The 20,848-nt window shown below is 39.2% G+C and overlaps 1 protein-coding gene across 2 annotated transcripts in view; it reads left to right on the top strand.

The window, feature by feature from the left end:
* Nucleotides 1–20,848, top strand: part of SGMS2 (sphingomyelin synthase 2) — an 84,160-nt gene that overhangs the window by 41,908 nt on the left and 21,404 nt on the right. For both annotated transcript variants that reach the window (XM_028507623.2, XM_028507624.2), the window contains exon 3: nt 19,662–20,349. In XM_028507623.2, coding sequence (XP_028363424.1) covers nt 19,895–20,349 — 455 coding nt within the window. In that variant the 5' untranslated portion in view covers nt 19,662–19,894. The remainder of the gene's footprint in view (nt 1–19,661; nt 20,350–20,848) is intronic.

Raw genomic sequence — 20,848 nt, 5'->3', positions numbered from 1 at the left:
CTTCAACCTTAGGAAATTACTATTTCATTTTAACGCCTTTTCCCCCCTCTAATAAGCCTGAGATCTGGAGCTCTTCACGAAGATGTAATGAACTGGTTCAGCCCTGGTGGGAAAGGGTGTTCACATCAGATCCCACACAATAGTCTCCTTACTCCATCAAATGCCTAAATAGTGAATGGAACCTAATGGACGAATCTTCCATGAATTTATTTCCTTTTCCTGTGGCCTATTCTGACATTTGTGATTTCTGACCATGAGAATAAAGAAGAAAAAGATTAAACCGTGTTTTTTAATAATTGTAATATGCTAATGACCAGTCATTTAACATAGACCCTTGAGAATTGTGACAAAGGTAGGGCAGAAGAAAACTGAGGTCCAAGGAGCCTGCTTTATCTTTCCTTTCTTTTAAATTTAAATTTATTGGGGTGACAATGGTTAATAAGATTATAGAGTTCAAGTGTACAATTCGGTACATACACGGTGATGAAGAAGACCCCCTGACCTTCGGGGTGGTGGGCACACAGTGCAGTGTACAGCTGATGTTTCAGAAATTGCTGTAATTTTCATCAAGTGATGAGAGTCAGGGTTAGAACCTGGGTCTTAATAAAACCCACGTGGAGCTGTTACCATCAGTCTCTACATCAAGCTAAGTTAAAATACCAAACATTTTCATCTTTGGGGGCCTCGACTTCTCACATCACAGGACCGATCTCATGGGAGTGGTTTGAGCATCACAAGGAAACACCTAGAGTGTCCCATGGTCGGTGTTCATCAGTGTTGCCTGACCCTACTCCTTCTCTTTCTGCGAGAAGTGGGACTTTTTGTTTGCCTTCTTTAATTCTCTTTGGTGAGATCACTAACATGTCTTTGCTTTCTTTTCATAGAATGATATGTGTGTACAAGGTGGGGCAAAGGTAGGTTTATAGTTGTTTATATGGAAAATAATATAATAGTTAATAAATAAGATAAAAATAGACTCTGTGCTTCATATACTCTAACTATAAACCTACTTTTAATCCACCCTGTATGTGTCTTAATATGGCAAAATGTATTAGAAATCCATAAAATAGCAAGGGTGTATTAGTGAGAACACTGAAGCCTAAGGTTGCTAAATTACCTGCCCAGGATTAGTCACAGCCTCTTTGTGGCCAAATGTAGATGAGGATTCCAGCCTGTTGACTTCTGATCCAGGGCCTTACATTGAGGTCATTAGTCCTTAAACTTTTTGGCCATGGAACCCAAATTTCAGCTGAGATTTTGGGTAACCCTCCAAAATTGAAAGCAAAGCAGAACTTGACTAGTGGAAGTAAGATGGGGACCTGGAGACATGTCCGTGTGGTCTCCCCAAGACGCTGCCTTGTAGCAGGCCTCTTCTCAACGTGGGTCACAGTGCAGGTAATGCGTGTAGCCCTTCCCCTATCCCCTCACGTCAAACTAGCCCTGGCTAGTTTGTTCTGCTTCTCTGGAGCATTTTTGTCCCCCATATCTGAAAGTGAACACAGTGGAAAAGTTGGGGGAGTTTAGTTGCCCAGACTGCAAGTCAGAGCTGTAAAGTGAAGGGCAGGTCTTCCCAGTTGGCCTGGAACATTTTTACTGTGTATCCGGAGGCAGCAGCAGGGACAGTCTGGCTATGCAAAACCACTGATCTCCAAGGTTGGTTCTTCTGACTCAGCAGGGGCGTCCTACCCCATTCCTTTTTCTTTGAGGTAAGAATCCATCCTGAAGCTGCGTGGTCCTGTGTAAATGCTTGCCCAATAGAGTGGTAGAATGATGTACCAAGTCAGGAACTACCAAAGTACCAAATGCTGGCCCTACTACCCACTTGCTGGTGACCTTGGGCAATTCACGTAACCTCTGTGTCATCTACAAAATGTGAGTAGTAGTAACATCTACCTTGTAGAGTTGTGGTGAAGATCAAACAAGATAAAGTATTTAGAATAGTATTTGGGCAATAATGACTACCATATCAGTGTTAGTTGTGGCTCTTACTCTTTAAGCCATATAAATTTAAATCATTAATGGGATACAAAGTCAACATTTTTAAAACACTTAAATATTCTAATCCAGTATTTAAAATATATATTTATAAATACTTTTTCAAGCAAAAGTATTCATAACCACAAAGCCAAAAGTATAATAATCAAACGGCTTCACAATCTAAAGGAGACTTGAGGCCCCAGAGAAATTTTCACTTCTCCCTGGTTGTTATTCATGATGAGGCAAGTTACACCACTTGATTAACCGACATTTCCTACTAAACTCTCTTTGATAGTTGATCTTCAAATGTAGGTTTCTGTTTGTACTTGGGTGAAAAATCTCTGTAGAGAAAGCCTGTTTAGTTAGGCAGTTACCTGTTGAAGAACAGCAGCATCCTTGATGGGTGCATTTTTTGTTTTTAGGAGTAGGTGCACCTTTCAGAGTAAGATGAAGCGGTTTTCTGCGCCCTGACGAGCGGGTTCCAGAGCCCTGCTGCTGCAGAGTCCGGCCTTTCTCCACCCGCTGCTCTGCCCCTGTCTTGTCACACTCGCACATTCACCACGTATGATGACTGAATATAATGATTCTGGGTTTTCTTACTATTTACAACCTTTGAACTGAAGTCTGATTTACACCTATAGAGCACCATTTTTCAGAGGTTTGTATAATCGTGCATGAATATATCAGTCAAAAGGCAAACGTAAAAAATAGCATCTGTACCGTGAAAATGTTGGACACAAACCCCAGCCCCCAGGGGAAGGTTAGTTTCTAAGAAGCCGCAAGTTATAAATTGGCGTTTGTTTTTAAATGGGAACTGGAGAGAGGGGCATTAGGCTTAGTAACCCTCACCGGGCAGTGAGTACCCTGTGAAATCATTCACTTTTGGCCAGAGTTGTAGCAGGCAAGGTTCTTGGGTAACTCACATCTAAGCTGAGACCTGAAACCAGGGGGTAGGGCTGAGAAGAGGTTTATTTAGGCTGCTAAAAAAATAAATATAAAGGCCTACTAAAGGGAATAGAAGTTAAGTAGATATGGAAGGAGGCACAGGATTTAGGGAAAAGAAAAAAAGGAGTTAAAAACTATCTGAAAGGAAGGCAGAGGCCAGGACTGGGAAGGTCCTTGTAAGCCACACCAGAAGGGCACACCCACCTAAGAAGCAGCTGAGAGAAAAAATAAGTGAGGTAACTGGGGAAAGGTGAGCTGACTGGATATTGCTCTTGCAGAAAATATGTTAATTTTGTTTAGATGTAACAATGACATTAAGGGTTTTTCTCTTATCTTGAAGAGACATACTGAAATATTCACAGATGGAATGGTATGATCTCCGGGATTGCTTCCAAAAAATCCAGGTAGAAGGGAGATGAAAAAGATTTTCACGATAAGTGTTGTGCCTGATGAGGTTGTTCACTATACTATTCTCTCTACTTTCAATATAATGTGTTTGAAATTTTCTAAGCTTTTTTTTTTTTTAAGTCAAAATAAGCAGTGGACTTTTGACCATCAGGAGACATTTAAGGGCTTCGAGTCAATAAAGCAGGAAATGGACTGGGAACGAAACCAGGGGGGGAGGAGTGCTGCATTGAATGCCCGATCAGTCTTTTTCCCCACAGTGATCGTGGCGCCTCAGTTTCTCCTTGAGGATGATGTTCATGACTCGATCTCTTGTTAGTGAACTGTGTGCTATTACCATTTTCTCTTATCACGCTCACGTTGCACTCTAGTAGTACAAAATACTAGCAGCACCTGATATTCCTAGGATTATATTGGCTTTCTTTTTGTAATAATAATGTTTGTCTTGACTGGATAGCTCAGTCGGTCAGAGTGTTGCCCCATGCATCAAGGTTGTGGGTTTTGATCCCTGGTTGGGGCACATACAGGAATCAACCAATGAACACATAAAGAAATGGAACAGCAACTTGATGTTTTTCTTTCTCTTCCCCTCTCTCCCTCTCTCTCAAAAATCAATTTTAAAATTAAAAAAAAATAACGTCTCTTTTAGTAGATGGATTTAATTGTTGTGTCTACTGATGTGTTTGGACTAATTTCCTGCCCTCTGCAAATAAGAGGTGTTGGTGAACTGGGCAAATAAGCTAGGGAGGGTGGAGGTGAGTGATAGGTGGGAGATTAGAATGGGCAGGACCTGGGCTGATTGTCAGGGGAGGGGGGGAGGGGGCGGGGCATTTGAAAGCAGGGATGACAGCTTTGATTTTATTTGCCCTGAGTAACTGGGTGGATGGTGGGACAGTTTACTGAGATAAGAAGCAGAAGAAGAGGCATTCTCCTGGTTTAGGGAAGTGACAGTTGCAGTTTTTGGGTTAAGAGTTCCAAGCATCTGCTTTCAGTTCTTAGGGCTGTGGACCCTTCAGATGAAATTTACTCTTCTCCTTACCCCCATAATCCTTTTTTGGCATTCTTAAGATGTGCCCCTAAAGTATAGATACATGTTAACGGGAGTATTTCTGGTCTTGTTCCGCCAAGCTTTGGGCCCCCAATCTCCAAATATAGATATTGTAGAAGCAAAAAAAAAAATTTAACAGTCCTCTCAAAAAAAAAACCCAGAAAACAAATACCTTCTCTTTTCTAGGTTGTTAACTTTGTTTCAATTTTTTTAAAACTACTGGTTTTTGAAAAATAGCATACGTATGTTTAAAAACCATTTCAAGTGATTATTTATCGTCAAATACTTTATTTATGTAGAGTCATCAATGAAAATTAGATTTAATGGAAATAAGATTAAACATGGAATTACATCTTTTAGCTTCCTGCTACTAATTGGACATTGAGTTTATATTCTTTCCTGACTACCTCTTGGCGTGGCATCCAGGTTCAGAGACAGCGCTTTTAAACATCCTGTGTTGTTCGAAGTCTCCTTCACTCTGTAGGAAACAGCTCTGACTGAAGTTGACTCCCAAGGACAGGCCAGTGCTAATTGAATCGGATAACTTTATACTCCCTGCTTTTCTATTTGCTACTGATTTTTGGAGCTTGGCATGTTTAAAGGCTTTTGGAAAAATAAAGACTATTCTTAAACATTAAAATTTTCATTTTCAGTTTCTCTGTTACACCCTAAACTTACAAAATTCCTTAATGGTGGGTAATCAGCTTCCCTCACCCCCCGATTTTATGTTCATTGTTTGAATTTCCTTTTTACTTTTACCTGTATCTGGTATATGGGTTACTAAACTTCAATGCTTTTTCAGCTCCTCTGTAATTTATAAAAGTCGTTTTCATTGCTCATTATTTTTTAAGTGACCTTTGGTTGAAAAGGGGGGAAGTTATAGTCAACAATCCCTTGAGGATGAGAGCCAGCCGTCTCTGCCACCTTCGTTGGTTAGTGCCCAAGCCCCCTCTGCACAGGACGGAAGGCCAGAGATAGTTCTGTCTTCCGTGGTTGTCCCTAATTTGCCTAACCATCCAGGCTGTCAGCAGGAATGGAACAGTTGCTGCATATTTAAATCTCAAGTTCTGCTTATCTTGAATTTGGTAGTTCTGTTTCATTACAGTTGGTATAGTTTAAAAAGTTTCCTATATTGGTCATTTCTATCCTGCCCGCTTAGGATAAAATTATAGAATTTCTTCATTGAAAGTCTGATTGAATCCTGAAACCTCCTGGATATTTGACAGCTTCAGTTTTTCTGTCCCCATGTAATGTCTTTGTTTTTATCCTTCCTGCATTTATAATGTAGCATCTTTAACCTTTTCTTAAAAGCCTCATGTAGATTAAACATTTCTTAGAACACAGCACTGGGGTGGTCGATTAAATAAAGTCCATTATGACCAATATCATTAGAACATTATACACAGACACCCATTAGAAGTGGAAAAGAACTCAAGGCAAAAATCTATAATTAAGTATGGGGACATTTTCAGTGGAATCCCTTTTTCGTTTCAGAACGTTATATAGGTTTTGGGAGCTGTTTACTGTACTTGGGTCTCTGCAGGTTGGAACAGAGATGTTCTTGATATTCTTTTGACCTGATGGCACTTCGATGTTTTTCCCCGATAGCGAGCGTTCATTTAAAATGTTTGAATTGAGTGTCACTTCATAAACCTGATCCTAGTTTGACTAGCTCTCCTGTAACTCTCTTGCCCCATCCTGCTTTATTTTTCTTCACAGTACTTTTAATCCTTTTGTCGTTATTGTTCCTGTTACATGCCAGCAGATCGTAAGCATGAGGGAAGCGACTTTTTAAAATTTGTTGAATCCCTACAATGGTTCCTAGTGTAGAGTAAGTACTCACTAAGTATTGTTGAGTGAATAATCTTTGGCTTTGTAAGGCAGTAAAATCAAAGCCTTCTGCTTATTTTTTTCAATGTTAAAAAAGGTAAAAAAAATAAATGTTCCATATAATTTCACATTTGCACTTTAACCATATATATATTAATATATGTAAATCAACCAACATAGTTAATTTATGTATATTAACATGTACATAAATCTGGTTATGTATGTTAATAGACACATGAATATGGTTATATATATTAGTTTAATATATGTAACCAAATTTATATAACCTTTGATTAATATACATAACCAAATTTATGTATATTAATATGCGGCACAACTTTTCCCCACAATGAAGAACTGTGCTGTCCTCTCCATTTTGCAACTTAATTCCCTCAGCTAACATTGTGTGGTAGTATTTTATTGTACTAGTAAAACATATTTTTAATGTAACTAGTCCTATCTTGATGGTCAGTATGGTTTTAGTCTTAATAGGTCCAGAATCACTTATCGGTGATTTCAAAATCTAAACTTCTAAAAGCAAAAGGCTCCTCCTTCCTTCCCTCCTCTACCCCTCCCTCCCTCTCTCCCTCCTTACATCTGTCCTTCCCTTGATAACCTTTGGTGTCAACACCCTTCTTTAACTGACCAAGATTTCTTTATAGTCTATTCATCCATCTTAGTGTGAATATCCAGCTGTCTCATTTAGATATATCAATGTGTGATTATCTGCTGTTTCCCAAATCCTTCAAGATAGCGGTGGTGAGCTGTGTGACCTAATATATGGTACATGTATCTATAATCTTTCTGAAATCCAAAGTTCTGACTTTTTAAATGCATTTTTTCCAAAAAATTCTAATTAGTGAATTTGGAAAATAATCTTTTCATGCTTATCCAGTATCTTTAAGATAAATTCCTAGAAGCGATTCAGAGTAGGTAACATACAGCTTTTGAAATTGGGGGGGAAATACTAACTTAAAAAAATATGGGATTAGAATTTTGGAATACTTGGGATTGTTATTCAGTAATATTTTAATGTATTTTTGCAAACATGTTTAAATTAATGTTTCCAATCATTGTTTCAGTTTGTTAAAATGATTGTTACATATAAGCTACATACTCTTTTGAAAGTCATAGTTTATTTAATCATTTGGTAATTTTAGCTTATATCCAAAGTTTTATTGTCACAGAGAGGAGAGGACAGAAACTGTTAGCTGATAATGAGTACCATACAGCAAGAATTCACCTAATATCAGGAAAAAAAAAGTTAAAAAAATTCCAAGTACACAAACTTATTAAAACCTCCTTGATGCACAAAAATTACCAGTATTTGCAAAAGAAGGCGTGGGGATATGCGTTTTTGACTGAATTGTCTTCTCCATCAAATCCAGTTTGGACTGGTTCTCTGCTAATTTGGCAGCTGGTTTTTTTCAGGGGAATGACACCAAATGAGTGACTGGCTTTGTTCTGTGAAATATTGAGTGACATCATTATATAGAAGTGATTCATTTATAAAGTAGTCCTCACTTCCCTCTTGCTCGTAAACCCTGCAGAAAAGACATCACACTTGAGCACAATTAAGTCTCTTCTTGAAAGTCAACACTAAATAAAGGCCAACTTAATTGATTGCGTGGACTTCAGATTAGGGCCGCAGCACCCACGTGGTTATTAGTTTATTAGGCTTTCTCAAGCAGCAGCATTAATGCAGACTTTTCCAAAATGCAGTATTCTGTATATTTTTTATTGCAGTTGCTTGAGGCTGAGTTGAAAACATGAAACTGAGATTTCAGTTAGTAAATGCAAATGCTTCTGTAGAAACAACAGTAACAACTATACCTGGTTTCTGATACTTTTGGCCATAAATAACACATTTATAATGAAAATTTCTAAAAATATGGACTGTAGACAAATGTAGGAAGGAAAAAATCTTATCCTCCTACTACTTGGACAACTGTTCTTAGTAGTTTAGTGTACTTGGGCTCTGGCTTCTCTGCATGCATTTTTTACATACTTGAAATTGTACAAAACACAATACCTTTTTAAAAAAGCACATTCTCTGTGTTAACTATGTCAGTGCCTGCATAGTCGAGATAACCACTAATATTTAGCTGATTATAAGAACAATTAATGTGGAAATTTAGAAAATACAATCAGAATAAATAAAACATACCCTCCCCCCATAAATTCATCAAGTAGTGTTAATATCTGGTATATTTTTTTCAGATTCTTTTTGATATATATAATACATATCTTTACATTGCAGAAATCTAAAGATTTGATTTATTTTTAGAGAGGGGTAGGGAGGGAGAAAGACATGATATACGAGAGAAACATCTATCAGATTCCTCCCACACACCCCCAACTGGGGATCTGGCATAGAACCCAGGCATGTGCCCTGACTGGGAATCGAACTGGTGACCTTTTGGTTCTCAGGCCAGCGCTCAATCCACTGAGCCACCAGTCAGGGTTCCATTGCTGAAATCTTAACTGCAGTTTTCTTGTCATTAAAACCTTAAACATAACTTTTAGAAACTATTTGAAAATACTTTTGTAAGCAGATGCAAGGATAAATACTTTTATCACAGAAACTTTGGAGAAAATAGGAAAGTACAAAAGCAAATAAAAATAACTGGTAAACCTTCCTACCAGCATTAATGTGTAATATTCTTTTGTTATATTCATTAACTTGGTCTGTTTTATGCATACATTTACATGTTTGTGAACATAGAATATAGTGCTGTTTTTAAACAATGAATTTAATGTATTTCATGGATACTTCAGTCTCCTGCTGGAGATTTTTAGATTGTTGTAATGTTTCACCGAATGTATTTTTGGATAATGTTTTTCTCTGTATTTAAGACATGTTCCGAAATTCTCCATCATAGAGTTACTATGTCAAGGGGTATGTATAAGCATTTTTAAAACTCAATCATATTTAAAAAGAGAGGCAGACCTTCAAAAGAATTGTACCGATTTATGATGCTACCAGCAGCTCACTGCAGTTTTCATGCTGCTTTCCCATTACAGTTTAAACTGCATTTTAATGGCTTTGATTCAAGGTCACCTTTCAGTGTTCCTGTCTATGGATTGTAATGAGGTAGAAGCTTGTGTGTTAATTTGTCAATAAGACATTCAGGAGGAAGTTTTTGTTCTAAATACTGGGAGCTATTTACTCATAGGAACTCTGTTGCCAGGATTTGTCAACAGGGGAGAAGGAAGGGGTAATCAGCTCCAAGTAGAAAGCAAGGAAGTGAGACTGGGCCACTGTAATTTTATCCCCTACTTCTGTTTCCTTGCCTGCCCATTCTCTACTCACAGCATGGCTCTCTCAGCAGAAGTTATTCCCTGTGCTGTGTCTCATTCCCTGTTCTCCCAACGTCTTATGAGGGCAGCTTCAAGGCTTAAGTTCCTGAAGTCACTGGCCCTTACCACAAAGCTTATGAGAATGACAAACTGACTTAATGTGCAAAGAAAGATGAGATCCAAGGCCCCACATGCAAGCCTTGATTAAATAATCATAATTATAATATATTTTGTATATTATTTAGGTAGAATTTATTTATATTTATGTTTCAATTATATCTATTTACATGTAGTAACTAATAGTTTCTGCTAAATAGACTATCTAACTTTTTTGACATGCAAAATTAATTTCAGTTGTAGTTGTGTTTACTGTTGCCACAGTGGAAATGTTTCAGCATAGGTCGTCACCAGCTTTGTAACACTATGTTGCTGTGCAACAAAACCTACCTCTTATCTCCACCCCAGTTTGGTTTTCCATCCAAATGTTCAGGGCTCTCCTGGTTCTGATGGCAAAGACTGATGCTCAGCTCCATTGCCTGTGTGTGCTCCCCAGGCTATAAGCTGCCCTTTTCCAGAATATGTCTGTCTTTGGGGCCCAAAGAGCCATTTAGGTGCAGCAATCGTGTTATTTTTACTTTTCTATATTTCTTTCTGTTTATGGCTTCACTGTAAAAGCTCTTGCTTGTTATTGTTATCTCTTTTCCATGTTTGGGTTTTTTTCCCAATTATCTTTTGGAGGGACTGCTTGGGTATGTTGTATTGGAACTAAATTTCTCATGTCATGGTATTCACTAAAAGCAATACAAAACAAGAACCATGTATCCCATTCTTGATATTTTTGCTTAAAGGATATAGACAGTTGGCTGAGGCTCACTACAAAATGGTATGCAGACATCCATTCTGTGGTCTTTATTATACCAACAGCTGCCTACACTTTGGTGGGGAGTGTTCAAGTTGCAGACAGGGGACAGTGAGGAGAGTGAACAGTGAAAGACACATTTGTTTATTAGAACCTTTGCTTTGCAACTTTGTGAACCAGCATGGTGGGTCACAAATGGAAAAAGACTTGAGTGAGCTGTTCTCCCTGTTTTAAGAGACAAATGCATCAAAGCATTTTGACACAGCTGAAGCTTCCTGGATTATTTGTTCTTGCTAAAGACATTGGGACTTAGTTCTAAAAAGTCTCGTATTCCCCTCACAGAGCACATGTTTGCTAGCTGTCATTCTGAATATCCAGGTACATTGTTAAAATGGCTTTCTTTTAGTCTCAGGATTTTAGTCTCGGAAGTTACTTTTGCTGCCTCTTCCCCATTGTGTAGTCTTCCTTGTGTTGGATTGGGTTGGGGAATCTGGGTCCCCCTTCGCATCCCCAAATCTAGGAAACATAAAGCACCATTATTAGGTTATTTGCAGAAACCAAAGCCTAGATTGGAAGCATTGGTCAAACAAGAAATAATTTATTTAAATACAACATAGCAGTTTAAATTCTGAGAGAAACTGGAGGCAAACACACTGACCTTAATAGCTTTGGAGTTACTTTTTATAGTCTTGCACCACTTGAAAGCAAGGGCTTGTTCTGCCAGTCATGCAAAGGCAGCTTTAGAAAATACACAGCCCTGTGTTTCTTGATGGGAGCTGAAAATAGCATATACCTTATGTGAGTAGAACACATTCTTTATTACTTTATTTGTAGAACATTTTTGTGGTTGGCGTAAGAGAATGAGAAGTAGGCTTCTCCTCATTCCCTGTAGGCTTTTGCAGGGTTTTCTGAGTTTTCCATGGTCCCTTTCCTTTTGTGGCTTTTCCTTTCCTGCAAGTGAAAACCATGCTCTGCCTCCAGGGCCCACGTGGGCTGAAGCATAGGACTTTCAGATGCACAGAGCTGTCTGGTCTTCATGCCCCCTACTCACCTTTGCCCTCTGCCAAGGCCAGTAAAACACCACACCTGAATTGCAACAAGCAGATGGGGTCAATTTGCTGAAGGTGCAAATTCTAGAACCTTCCTTCTCCTTAATTTTTCAGTGTTAATTCTGGCTGTCAGGAAATGTTGTCCCCCTAAATCTCCCAGGTTGTATTAAGGTGTTTTTTGAACATGTGTTGTTGACACAGAACACTAAGCGGAAATATAATAATAGCCCGCTGTACTTTAAATACATTATCAAAATGTCTGATTCTGGACTGAAGACCTCTGCAAGGAAATTGTGTAGCTCCGAGTCATTCCCACAGCAGCACCACTGGAGAAAGCTTCTTGTTCATAGACACTGGCCCGCTGCCGTAACCATGGCATGCACTAACCGCAGGCACTGGATTAAATGTTTCTCCTAAAGTCTCTGCTTTTGCTTCCACGGTAGAGCTGGATTATATAACTCCCTTCTTTGGATTGTTGCTTAAAGGCAATTTCACTTAAATCTCAAAAAAAAAAAAAGTGGCAGTATTCTCTTCTAATGCACTAGTAAACAGCAAGCAAACTTTCAAGATGCTCTTTTAAGATACACATTTAAGTAGCCTGTTTATATTATTCCAGGCAAACTTTTTTGAAATTGTATAAAATAGACACTCAGTTTGGTCACCATGTGGTAGATGGAGAAGTCAATAGGTATATTTCTAAATAAATCTGAAGGTTATGGGATAAAGGAGCTTCATTTGTAAAAACAGAGAATTCTGAAATTATTTTTAAGGAACTATTTTTTTCTTCTTATTCCTTAGCATGTTTTCCTGTCATAAGATATTGTGTTTCCAAATCTAAAAACATTTTTGTTGACAAGGGAATATACTGGGACTCTGATAGTGTGATCTCTTTGTTTACTTAAGAATGAGATCTCTAACATCAGTTAGAACACGTGTGCTTTGGGGAGGATAATGTTAAAATCTTAGATCCAGCTTCTGCTTCTCTCCCTTTCTTAGTCCAGCCATTCTTAGGAGAAAATATAAGCTCCTATATCAGACTTAAATATCTTTTTAAAATGTTAAATGGAGTGTTTTTTATGGTTATCAGAAACCTCTCACTTGAATAGGTAACCTGCACAAATGCCTATCCCAGAGCAATAAGTATTAAAACCTACGGGAATCAGTTTCTAGGTATGTAAATCTTTGGGGCATATAGAGCCAGCAAAGAATGCAGAAGCAGATAATTATCACTGTTGTTCAGTGAGGCTGTTAGATGTAGCCTTCCTGATAAAACCTCCAGGGCGTTTATGTAAACAAGTGCTGGCTGCCTTCCTCTGACCACTGAGCATGGAGCCTTCCTGCCTGTTGTATGGAGCCATGCTAGTGTCCAGACACGTACCTTGCAGTGCTTCTCCATTTCTCATGAAATAACACAATTAACGGTTTGGATTATTCAAAGTACCAATGTCTGTTTAGATTATAGGGGATGTCTTTTGTTTACCTGCTGAAGCAGGTAAGTATTTAAACACAGAGATAAGCCTTCAACCCAGCTTATTCTTGGAGGCCATTGGTATATCCTGTGTCACTGGCAGTAAGTTCAGAAATGGTGGGAAGTTAAAAAGCCCAGCCCAGTTCTTTTTACTAAACACTGAAAATACTTACCTAAAGGAGGAAGAAACTGCTTGGCAAGTCCCCACCCCCACCCTCCAGGAATTCTCCAAGCTCTCCTGGAGGAAGGGAAAGGGCTGGGGTGGGGCAGGAGCGAGCAGAAGCCAGCTTTTGGGAAAGGAGCCTGAGGTGTCCCACTCTGTCCCTTAACTCTGAGAACCTCTGGTTTACAACATCCCAAAGGCAATCAGAAGGTTTTTTTTTTTCAATATTTCCTAATCTTTGACCCTGTTTTTACCGCCCTCTTCTGTCTTCAGGGCCTGTTTACCTACCTATCTAATCCACACACTCCTTCACTCTAATCCATTTATCCCGGCTGCCCTGCTCACTCACAGATTTGTGTGGTGTTAAATTGTTTTTCCAAGTCGAGTTTTAGTGAAGATACCTTATTATATCAAACATAGTAAAATCGGGGACAGTTGATACTGGCCGAAGACTGTTCTACTTTCTCAACACTTGCCGACCCGTGCCCCATTCCTATAAGTCATTGTTTGCAAAGTTGCACAACCAGTATTTGCTCTGTGTAAACAAGGGTCCATGTCAATGAGTATTATAGTGTCTACCTGGCTTGTTAAAGAGATTGATTTTTTTCTTAGTGAGAAAGAAGGAAGACCATCTTATTTTCCTTTTAATCCAATTCATAGTAAATTTTGATGAGTTCTATTAGAAAACCCATCTGTTTTTTGTCACTTTATATTATTTAGTTACACGTTTATTTTTGGAGCACAGTTTACAGAAATTTTGTTAAACAGTTTGCCTTTCATTGACTGGTTCTTGGTCTTGTCTGTAGAAAACATAGAAATGTGTGTTATTTCAGAGTCACTGCTAAAAATGTGCTCAGCTGGTAAGTACGACGCTTTAAAGGGGTAAGTGATCCTGGAATGTAATAGAGGATGGGATACTCCTTGGTTTTCTAATTCTTGAGAAGCAACTTATCTCAGTGGGTGCTAAAAAAATCTTTTTAACAGCTTAGTAAGTTATAACTTACTATGAAATTCATTTGTTTTAAAAGGGTATAATGAAGTGACTTTTGGTAAATTTATAGAATTGGGCAGCCATCGTCACTATCTAGTTTTAGAACATTTTCATCACCCCAGAAAGAAACTTCAGGCCAACATGTTTGCCATTCATTCCTACCTGCTGGCCCAGGCAACCACTGTGGATAGGTGTATCTTTCCCTCAGTACAACTGGATACAGAACTATGTCCAATACGCTCTTGTATGGGAGAGTAAGTAGGTATCAGAAATCAAAAGGCCTGTCCTCTGCCCGAGCATCTCTCTCGCAAAGTTCAGAAGGGCAGTCATTGGTAACTGATTTTTCAATTCTGTCTTCTACGTTAAAAATGTTTGTCCTCAATCTGTTCTCTGAATTGTCACCAAGCTACCTTACAAGCCTGCTCATTTCCCTACTTTAAATCTATCACCCCTATACAAATGTGGGGCTTGTGGCAGTATAAAAACGTATAATGCTCTTTCAAGGACACTTTTTCATGGTAGTTTGTTGAGAAAGTATTTCACAAATATACATGATAAATTTTTAGTGAGCAGTAGATCTTCTTTTTCAGTTCTCAAAAACTTTCTAGTAAAAATATTTAACGAATTTTGTGGGTGCTGCAGTGGGATCTCATGACTCACAAGGTGGGCACCCTTGCATCCATAAGCCTGTTAGTACTTAACATTTTTAAAGGGGAGGATTTTATAAACAAATTAAGCTCTACGAATGTTAATAAGGAAAAGCTAAGATGTCTTGGTCTCAGAAAAAATTTTATGGGCATAAAATTTCTTGGCTAAACTGGCTCCTGTTAACATAAAGTGATATACCTGTGTTACAAATTTAACATGGTGGTTTATTAGCTACTAGAATCAAGTGGCACATATGGGTAACAGGGAAACATTTTCCAAACTTTTTCCCCCTCCTCCATAAGAGGGTTGGATTATGTATTAAATTTTTTCTTAGTATATATTAATTTTTGCAGAAATTACAGAGATTGAAAATGGCTGTAATGTTATATCTAGAGGGCTTTTCTGTGTATTTCTGTATCACTTTTCAGAAAATAAACCTTATAGTTGATTGTCTCAATCTTTTCCACTGACTATATTGTTCACCTGTAATATGTAATAGAGGGCACTGAGGGGGGGTGGTTTGCCATTAAGAACAGGAGCTCCTGAGGTCAGATTTCTGGTTCAAATCTGGCCTCTGCCGCTTTCTACCTGTCTGACCTTAGGCATCTCACTTCATCTCAGTTTCTCTTTTTTAAAATATTTCCTAGGGTTGGTATGAGGATTAATTACTGTATTTTTTGGACTATTAGACGCACTTTCGACCCAAAATTTGAGAGGAAAGGGGGGTGTGTCTTATAGTCTGAATGTAGCTTACCTGGCTCACCGTGCAGGGATGGGGGGGTGGGGTGGCGGCAGAGAGGTGAAGCAGGGTCACAGGAGGCAGCAGCAGGGTCGCTGCTGCATTTTCCTTCCAAATTTTCGGAGGCCGGGGGTGGGGGGTTGTGGGAGAGTGTGTCTTATAGTCTGAAAAATATGGTAAATGATACACAAAGCACAGTAAGTACATTAATGGCACATGAGTAACATTTACTGAGAACTATTACTTTGTGGCTGTTTTATTCCACAGCTTGACTTTTTAGAGGCTTTCTGATGACTACTGAGTTTTTTTAAGGCCTGAGAAACTCATCAGCTATTTGTTTTCATTGATAGTCAATTCAGTAAATTCTGTTTCAAGACCTAGATTTCTTAAACCATTAGGTTCACTGTATAAATCTCTTCTTTATTGTTCCAATTTGTAAATGTTAGAAACACATTTTCTTTGCTCAGTGTTTAGCTTCCATCTTCAACAGATTACATACAAATAACAGATTATACTAAAACCCATACATAAATGTCTAAGTTTCCTTAACTTTTAAATTACATTTACACATTTAATACATTGCCTTCTTGAACACTTCAAATGTATAACCACACTGACATGCAAATCTGGCAGCAAAGAAGGTCCAAGCCCTTCAGCCGGAAGCACCGCACGTCTGTGCTGTCCGAGAGCCTCGGGTCAGAGCTGCAGTGGGGTGGCCGGGGAGTCACGAGCCTCACCCTCGTGCCTCTTCTTGCAGCCTTGAGTATGTGTCGTGTGGCCCCTTCCCCTTTTTAAACCATAACCTCTGATATGAATTGCTGAGATTCTCCATCCATTCAGATCTAAGTTTCTACTAATTCAGTACTTCACCCTTCTTCTATACTATTTATATACTTGACTCACAGTTTCATAGTTGCTGAATCAAAACATGTTATTTTATAATAAGATAACCAGACTTTATTTAATACCCTGTCTTTGGATATTTTGCTGTTTCCAGTTTTCAAGCATACTTGTAGAAATGTTCTGCACACCCTTATCTCTTTTGGGTAGCTCACGAAATAGAGTAACTGGGTGCTGTTACCCCAATATTAGTGATGTGACGTAGTCTCATATCTACTGGTGCAAACCTTTGACTGGTGAGCCCATCTGCTTCCTGGTGAAGCCGAGAATCATTTTATCAAATTAAGGAACAATCCTATTGGGATTACTAAGAGAAAATATTGTTATATATTAATACTGTAGTATCAAGCCCTTTATGATATAGTGGAGGTAATAGAAATAAAATATAGAAACAAAATGATTTTTTTTGTATTTTGACAAAAAAAGCTTCTAAAGTTAGTTCTTTTAGAGATAAAAAGAGGAGCAGCAGTGGAAGTCTTTTCTTGGCAGATATTAGAACACACATTACACAGTTAAAATTGTGGCATTGGCATCAAAAGAGTGTAGCTAAGACTACCTTTATTTCTCCTATTGAAAACCTTCCTAAAAGTCACGTGGATGCAGTTGAATTTTTACAGAATGTCTTTTTGATTGCATTCAAAATGATCATTTCTTTCTGCATACATTTGTATTTTATCATGATCATTTACTATGGTACTTGGAAACCTTCCTCCTTGCATTTCTGGAATGAATCACCCCTCGTTCTAAAAAAACAGTCATGAAACAACATCAGTGTACTGAGTTTCCGAGTTTTGCATTTGCCTTCACAAGGAAAATTAGTCTGCAGAGATCTTTTGCTCCTTAAATGTTATCTAGAGTAACTTCTGACATTTTGCAAGGGAAAAGGACTTGGAAAGCTGTTTTGTGCTCCAGCACAGGCCCCTAAACAAATGCACTAATGGGACTGCCGTCCTTGGAGAGGACTATCATGGCTCCTGTCACTTTCCCAGATACTTACTGGTTGGGAAAGATCACCAAAGGAATGCGTGTGTTGTAATCATTGTGACAACACACATTGCAGCCCAAGGTTGGTTGACACGTGCTTTATGTATTTAATCTTCCTAATGAAATCCCAAGGAAAATATCAATCAAGCTGCTAATGACGGTAAATGGGCTTTGCTCTCACAGAGTGCTCTCACTCCCAGGGGCACCGAGCCCTTCACGGTTAATTACTTCAGTCATCCTCCTGGTTGTCCCAGGAGGTGGGTGGCTGAGCACTTCCTCTTTAAAAAAAAAAAAAGATAATTAATTGAATTTTCTTCTGTTCTACATTCTGTGTTCTAGAACCAGGTGGCTACCTTATAAAGACCATCTGTACGTCAGTTGGCGAACCTGGATTTTAAAATCACAAGCTTCTTTCACATACAAATGCCAGGCTTGAGGCAGATGTGGAATAGTAAAGTTGGAGGAGATTTGGGTGGTAGTTTGGCAAGATGCTCTGAGTGGTACAGTCCACAGCTGGTAAAGAGAGACAGGTAATGGCTGAGTTACTGCTTTGGTACCTCAATTAGAAGTAGTAATCCTTGGTGTTGCAGGTTGTTTCTGACACTACCTTCCTGAGGCATCTCCACATTATACATACTCTTCCTCCAGCTTTGTGCTAGGTCACTGCAGAGAAGGTGCGCTTCACCTCCGTGAAGCCCGTTTTACAGAGAGGGACACTGCTTCTTTCTCATCCTGGTCTGATGTGTTAGTAGCTGGGGTTTTCACAGGGACACAAGTGAGATGTCTGAAATTTTTAGTGGGTTTCCATCCTGCTCTGACCCTCTGTTTCCCTGCCAGGCTGACTTTCCTCTTGTTTTTGCTTCCTCAGAAATGACAGTGCCTCTCTCTCTGGAAAACATCTTGTCAGGAGAGCAGGAATATAAGTAAAGCTGTTTTTATCTAGCAATCACCTTCTTCTTCTCTTTACAGTATGCCATTCAGTCTTCTCAAATAGTTGGGTGGTTTTAGTTCTTTCTGTCTCTTCAGTTAGATTGTGAGCTTTTTGGGTGAATGTTCAGGTCAGTGTCATTTTGTTGGGGTTTTTTTTTTAACTCCTTTTAATTGCCCCCACATACCCCTCATCTCTGGGGCTTCTAGGTGCACAGTGAACACTTGTGGTTGCTGTATTTGCCATCTACAGCTGTCAACAAATATTGCCTTTACCTATTAACTGTGTCATTTTAACATTTTTTTCTTTCGTTAAATAAAGGCTTAGCTCTCACCACTTTGAGTTTTTTTCCTCCTGCTAATTTTTTCTCCTGAAGTTACCCTGAAAGAGAGGCCTTTAAAAATGCAAAGGATTATACTTAAATTGTGCAGTGTACTCAGGCTGGGGACTAATTACAAGGTCCGAAAACCTCTTCAGGTTGCTGGGCTCTGTAGCAGGACTTAAAATACTGCTTTCCTAAATTGAGAACAGCTGGGGCCGTGTTGCCAGCAAGTATAAAGGGCCTGTGCTGGCGCTCTGTGTTGTGAAGAAGCCTCTGCTCTTTGGAGCCTGTGGAGCTTCATCCAAAGGCACCCTTTCCTCACCGGGGTCCTGGTGGGTAAGTGCCCAGAGCCAGTCCTCTGACTGCCAGCTTCTGTTGTTTGCCAGAAATTGTTGTGGCTGCATCAGAATGTTACTAATGTACCGTCAGTTGTAGTAAATTATTTTATCCTTCAAAAAAAAAAGGAGAGCCTGTCACCTCAAGAGACATAGTTAAGGCTCTGTGTGACTAAGGCTTTGTGTTATTTCAGAGACTGTCAGCTTTCCTAGTGTATGGCATGCATCTCTGAATATAAAAGGGTAAACTGAGGCAGCTCCATTTCTCGAATATATTCTGGCATGGTCACTTTAAAAGATTCCAGATTTTTAATAAGAATATAGGACTATTTGGGCAAATGCTGAGGGTAACAGTTATTCAATGCATACAATCAACTCATTACGGCTTTGAACTCTTTAAGGCTCATAGAAAAGGCACAGTCCTAGAAAAGAATGACATGACCCAGGCAGGTTCTAGCTTATTATGACTTCATGGTTAGCAACAGGTAGTAGTGTTGGAGGAAGTGTTTGCAATGTTGGGTCCTGGCTTCTATTTAAAGAAATTTTAAAGAAATTGATATGCTGACATCAGCTCAAAAAGAGAAGAATTCCAAGATAAAACAATTCATATTTTTTAAATAAACTCATCTCAGCAGCTCTATGTTCTGACAATATATTTATAAAGCAAATGGCCTTGGTATTTGTTTCCATGTTTCGATAATGTTTTGTTTTGGATGGTTGACAGTTGGACAGGTGGGATTTCTGAACATAGTTTTGTTTTGGTTTGACAGGTGGCACAGTGAAACCGTCTGGGAGGAGAGAGCCGGCCTGCTGCCCTGAGAGTGCTGGATGCACAGCAGCGAGCTGCATGGGAGGGGCAGTCCTCAGGCTGCTACGTTCTACCTTTTGTACCCGGAGGCAGTACCAGTTGAAGAGTCCATGTGGATCTTGGAAACAGAAGGATTAAAAAACATTTCTACAAAGAACTTCACCATCTCTCTTTTGATCTGAAGACTGGGAGACAATGGATATTATAGAGACAGCAAAACTTGAAGAACATATGGAAAATCAAACCAGTGATCCGGCAAATACTTACACAAGACCTGCTGAACCTGCTGAAGAAGAAGAAAAAAATGGCAACGGTAAACCTAAGAGCTTATCCAATGGGTTGCGAAAGGGCACCAAAAAGTACCCGGACTACATCCAAATCGCTATGCCCACTGACTCGAGGAACAAGTTCCCCCTGGAGTGGTGGAAAACGGGCATCGCCTTCGTGTACGCCCTCTTCAACCTCGTCCTGACCACCGTCATGATCACAGTTGTGCACGAGAGGGTCCCTCCCAAGGAGCTCAGCCCTCCGCTCCCAGACAAGTTTTTTGATTACATTGATCGGGTGACGTGGGCGTTTTCTGTATCAGAAATAAATGGGATTATATTAGTTGGATTATGGATCACCCAGTGGCTGTTTCTGAGATACAAGTAAGTAGGCCTAACGTGTTTTTTGGGGAGTTGCCCTCAGTTTGTATTTAAGTCAGTAGATGTGTACTCAAAACTGTCTTTCTTGGTTTTACCTCATAAATTCAGTCTTATTCAGGCATTTGATGAAAGGAAGTGATAGAAAGGTCGACCACATTGGATAAGTCCAGTCACCATTCAATAAACATATATGGAGCAACTGCGTATGAAAGTGACAATTGTATAGGAAAGAACAGAAATGCTGTGGTGGGTGATTCAGAGCTTATGAATTTAAGGTGCAGTTGTGACTTCAAGCAACTTGGCACTATGGTATTGGCACGATAAATCAAGAGTCCCAGAGAGTAATACCATTCACTTCATCATGCTGGTGTTCTTTTGGGCTTTTGACAGGTGGGGAAAGCAGGAGGCTGGGGAGCTTGTTTCTCCATTACTCACAGCGTGATGACTATATTACTCTACACATATTAGCATGCTTTGAGGTTTGCCTTTATTCAGGAGTTCT

Source organism: Phyllostomus discolor, chromosome 1, assembly GCF_004126475.2.
Source record: "Phyllostomus discolor isolate MPI-MPIP mPhyDis1 chromosome 1, mPhyDis1.pri.v3, whole genome shotgun sequence".
NCBI classification, from domain to species: Eukaryota; Metazoa; Chordata; class Mammalia; order Chiroptera; family Phyllostomidae; genus Phyllostomus; species Phyllostomus discolor.
This window is presented reverse-complemented; position numbering and strand designations above follow the sequence as displayed.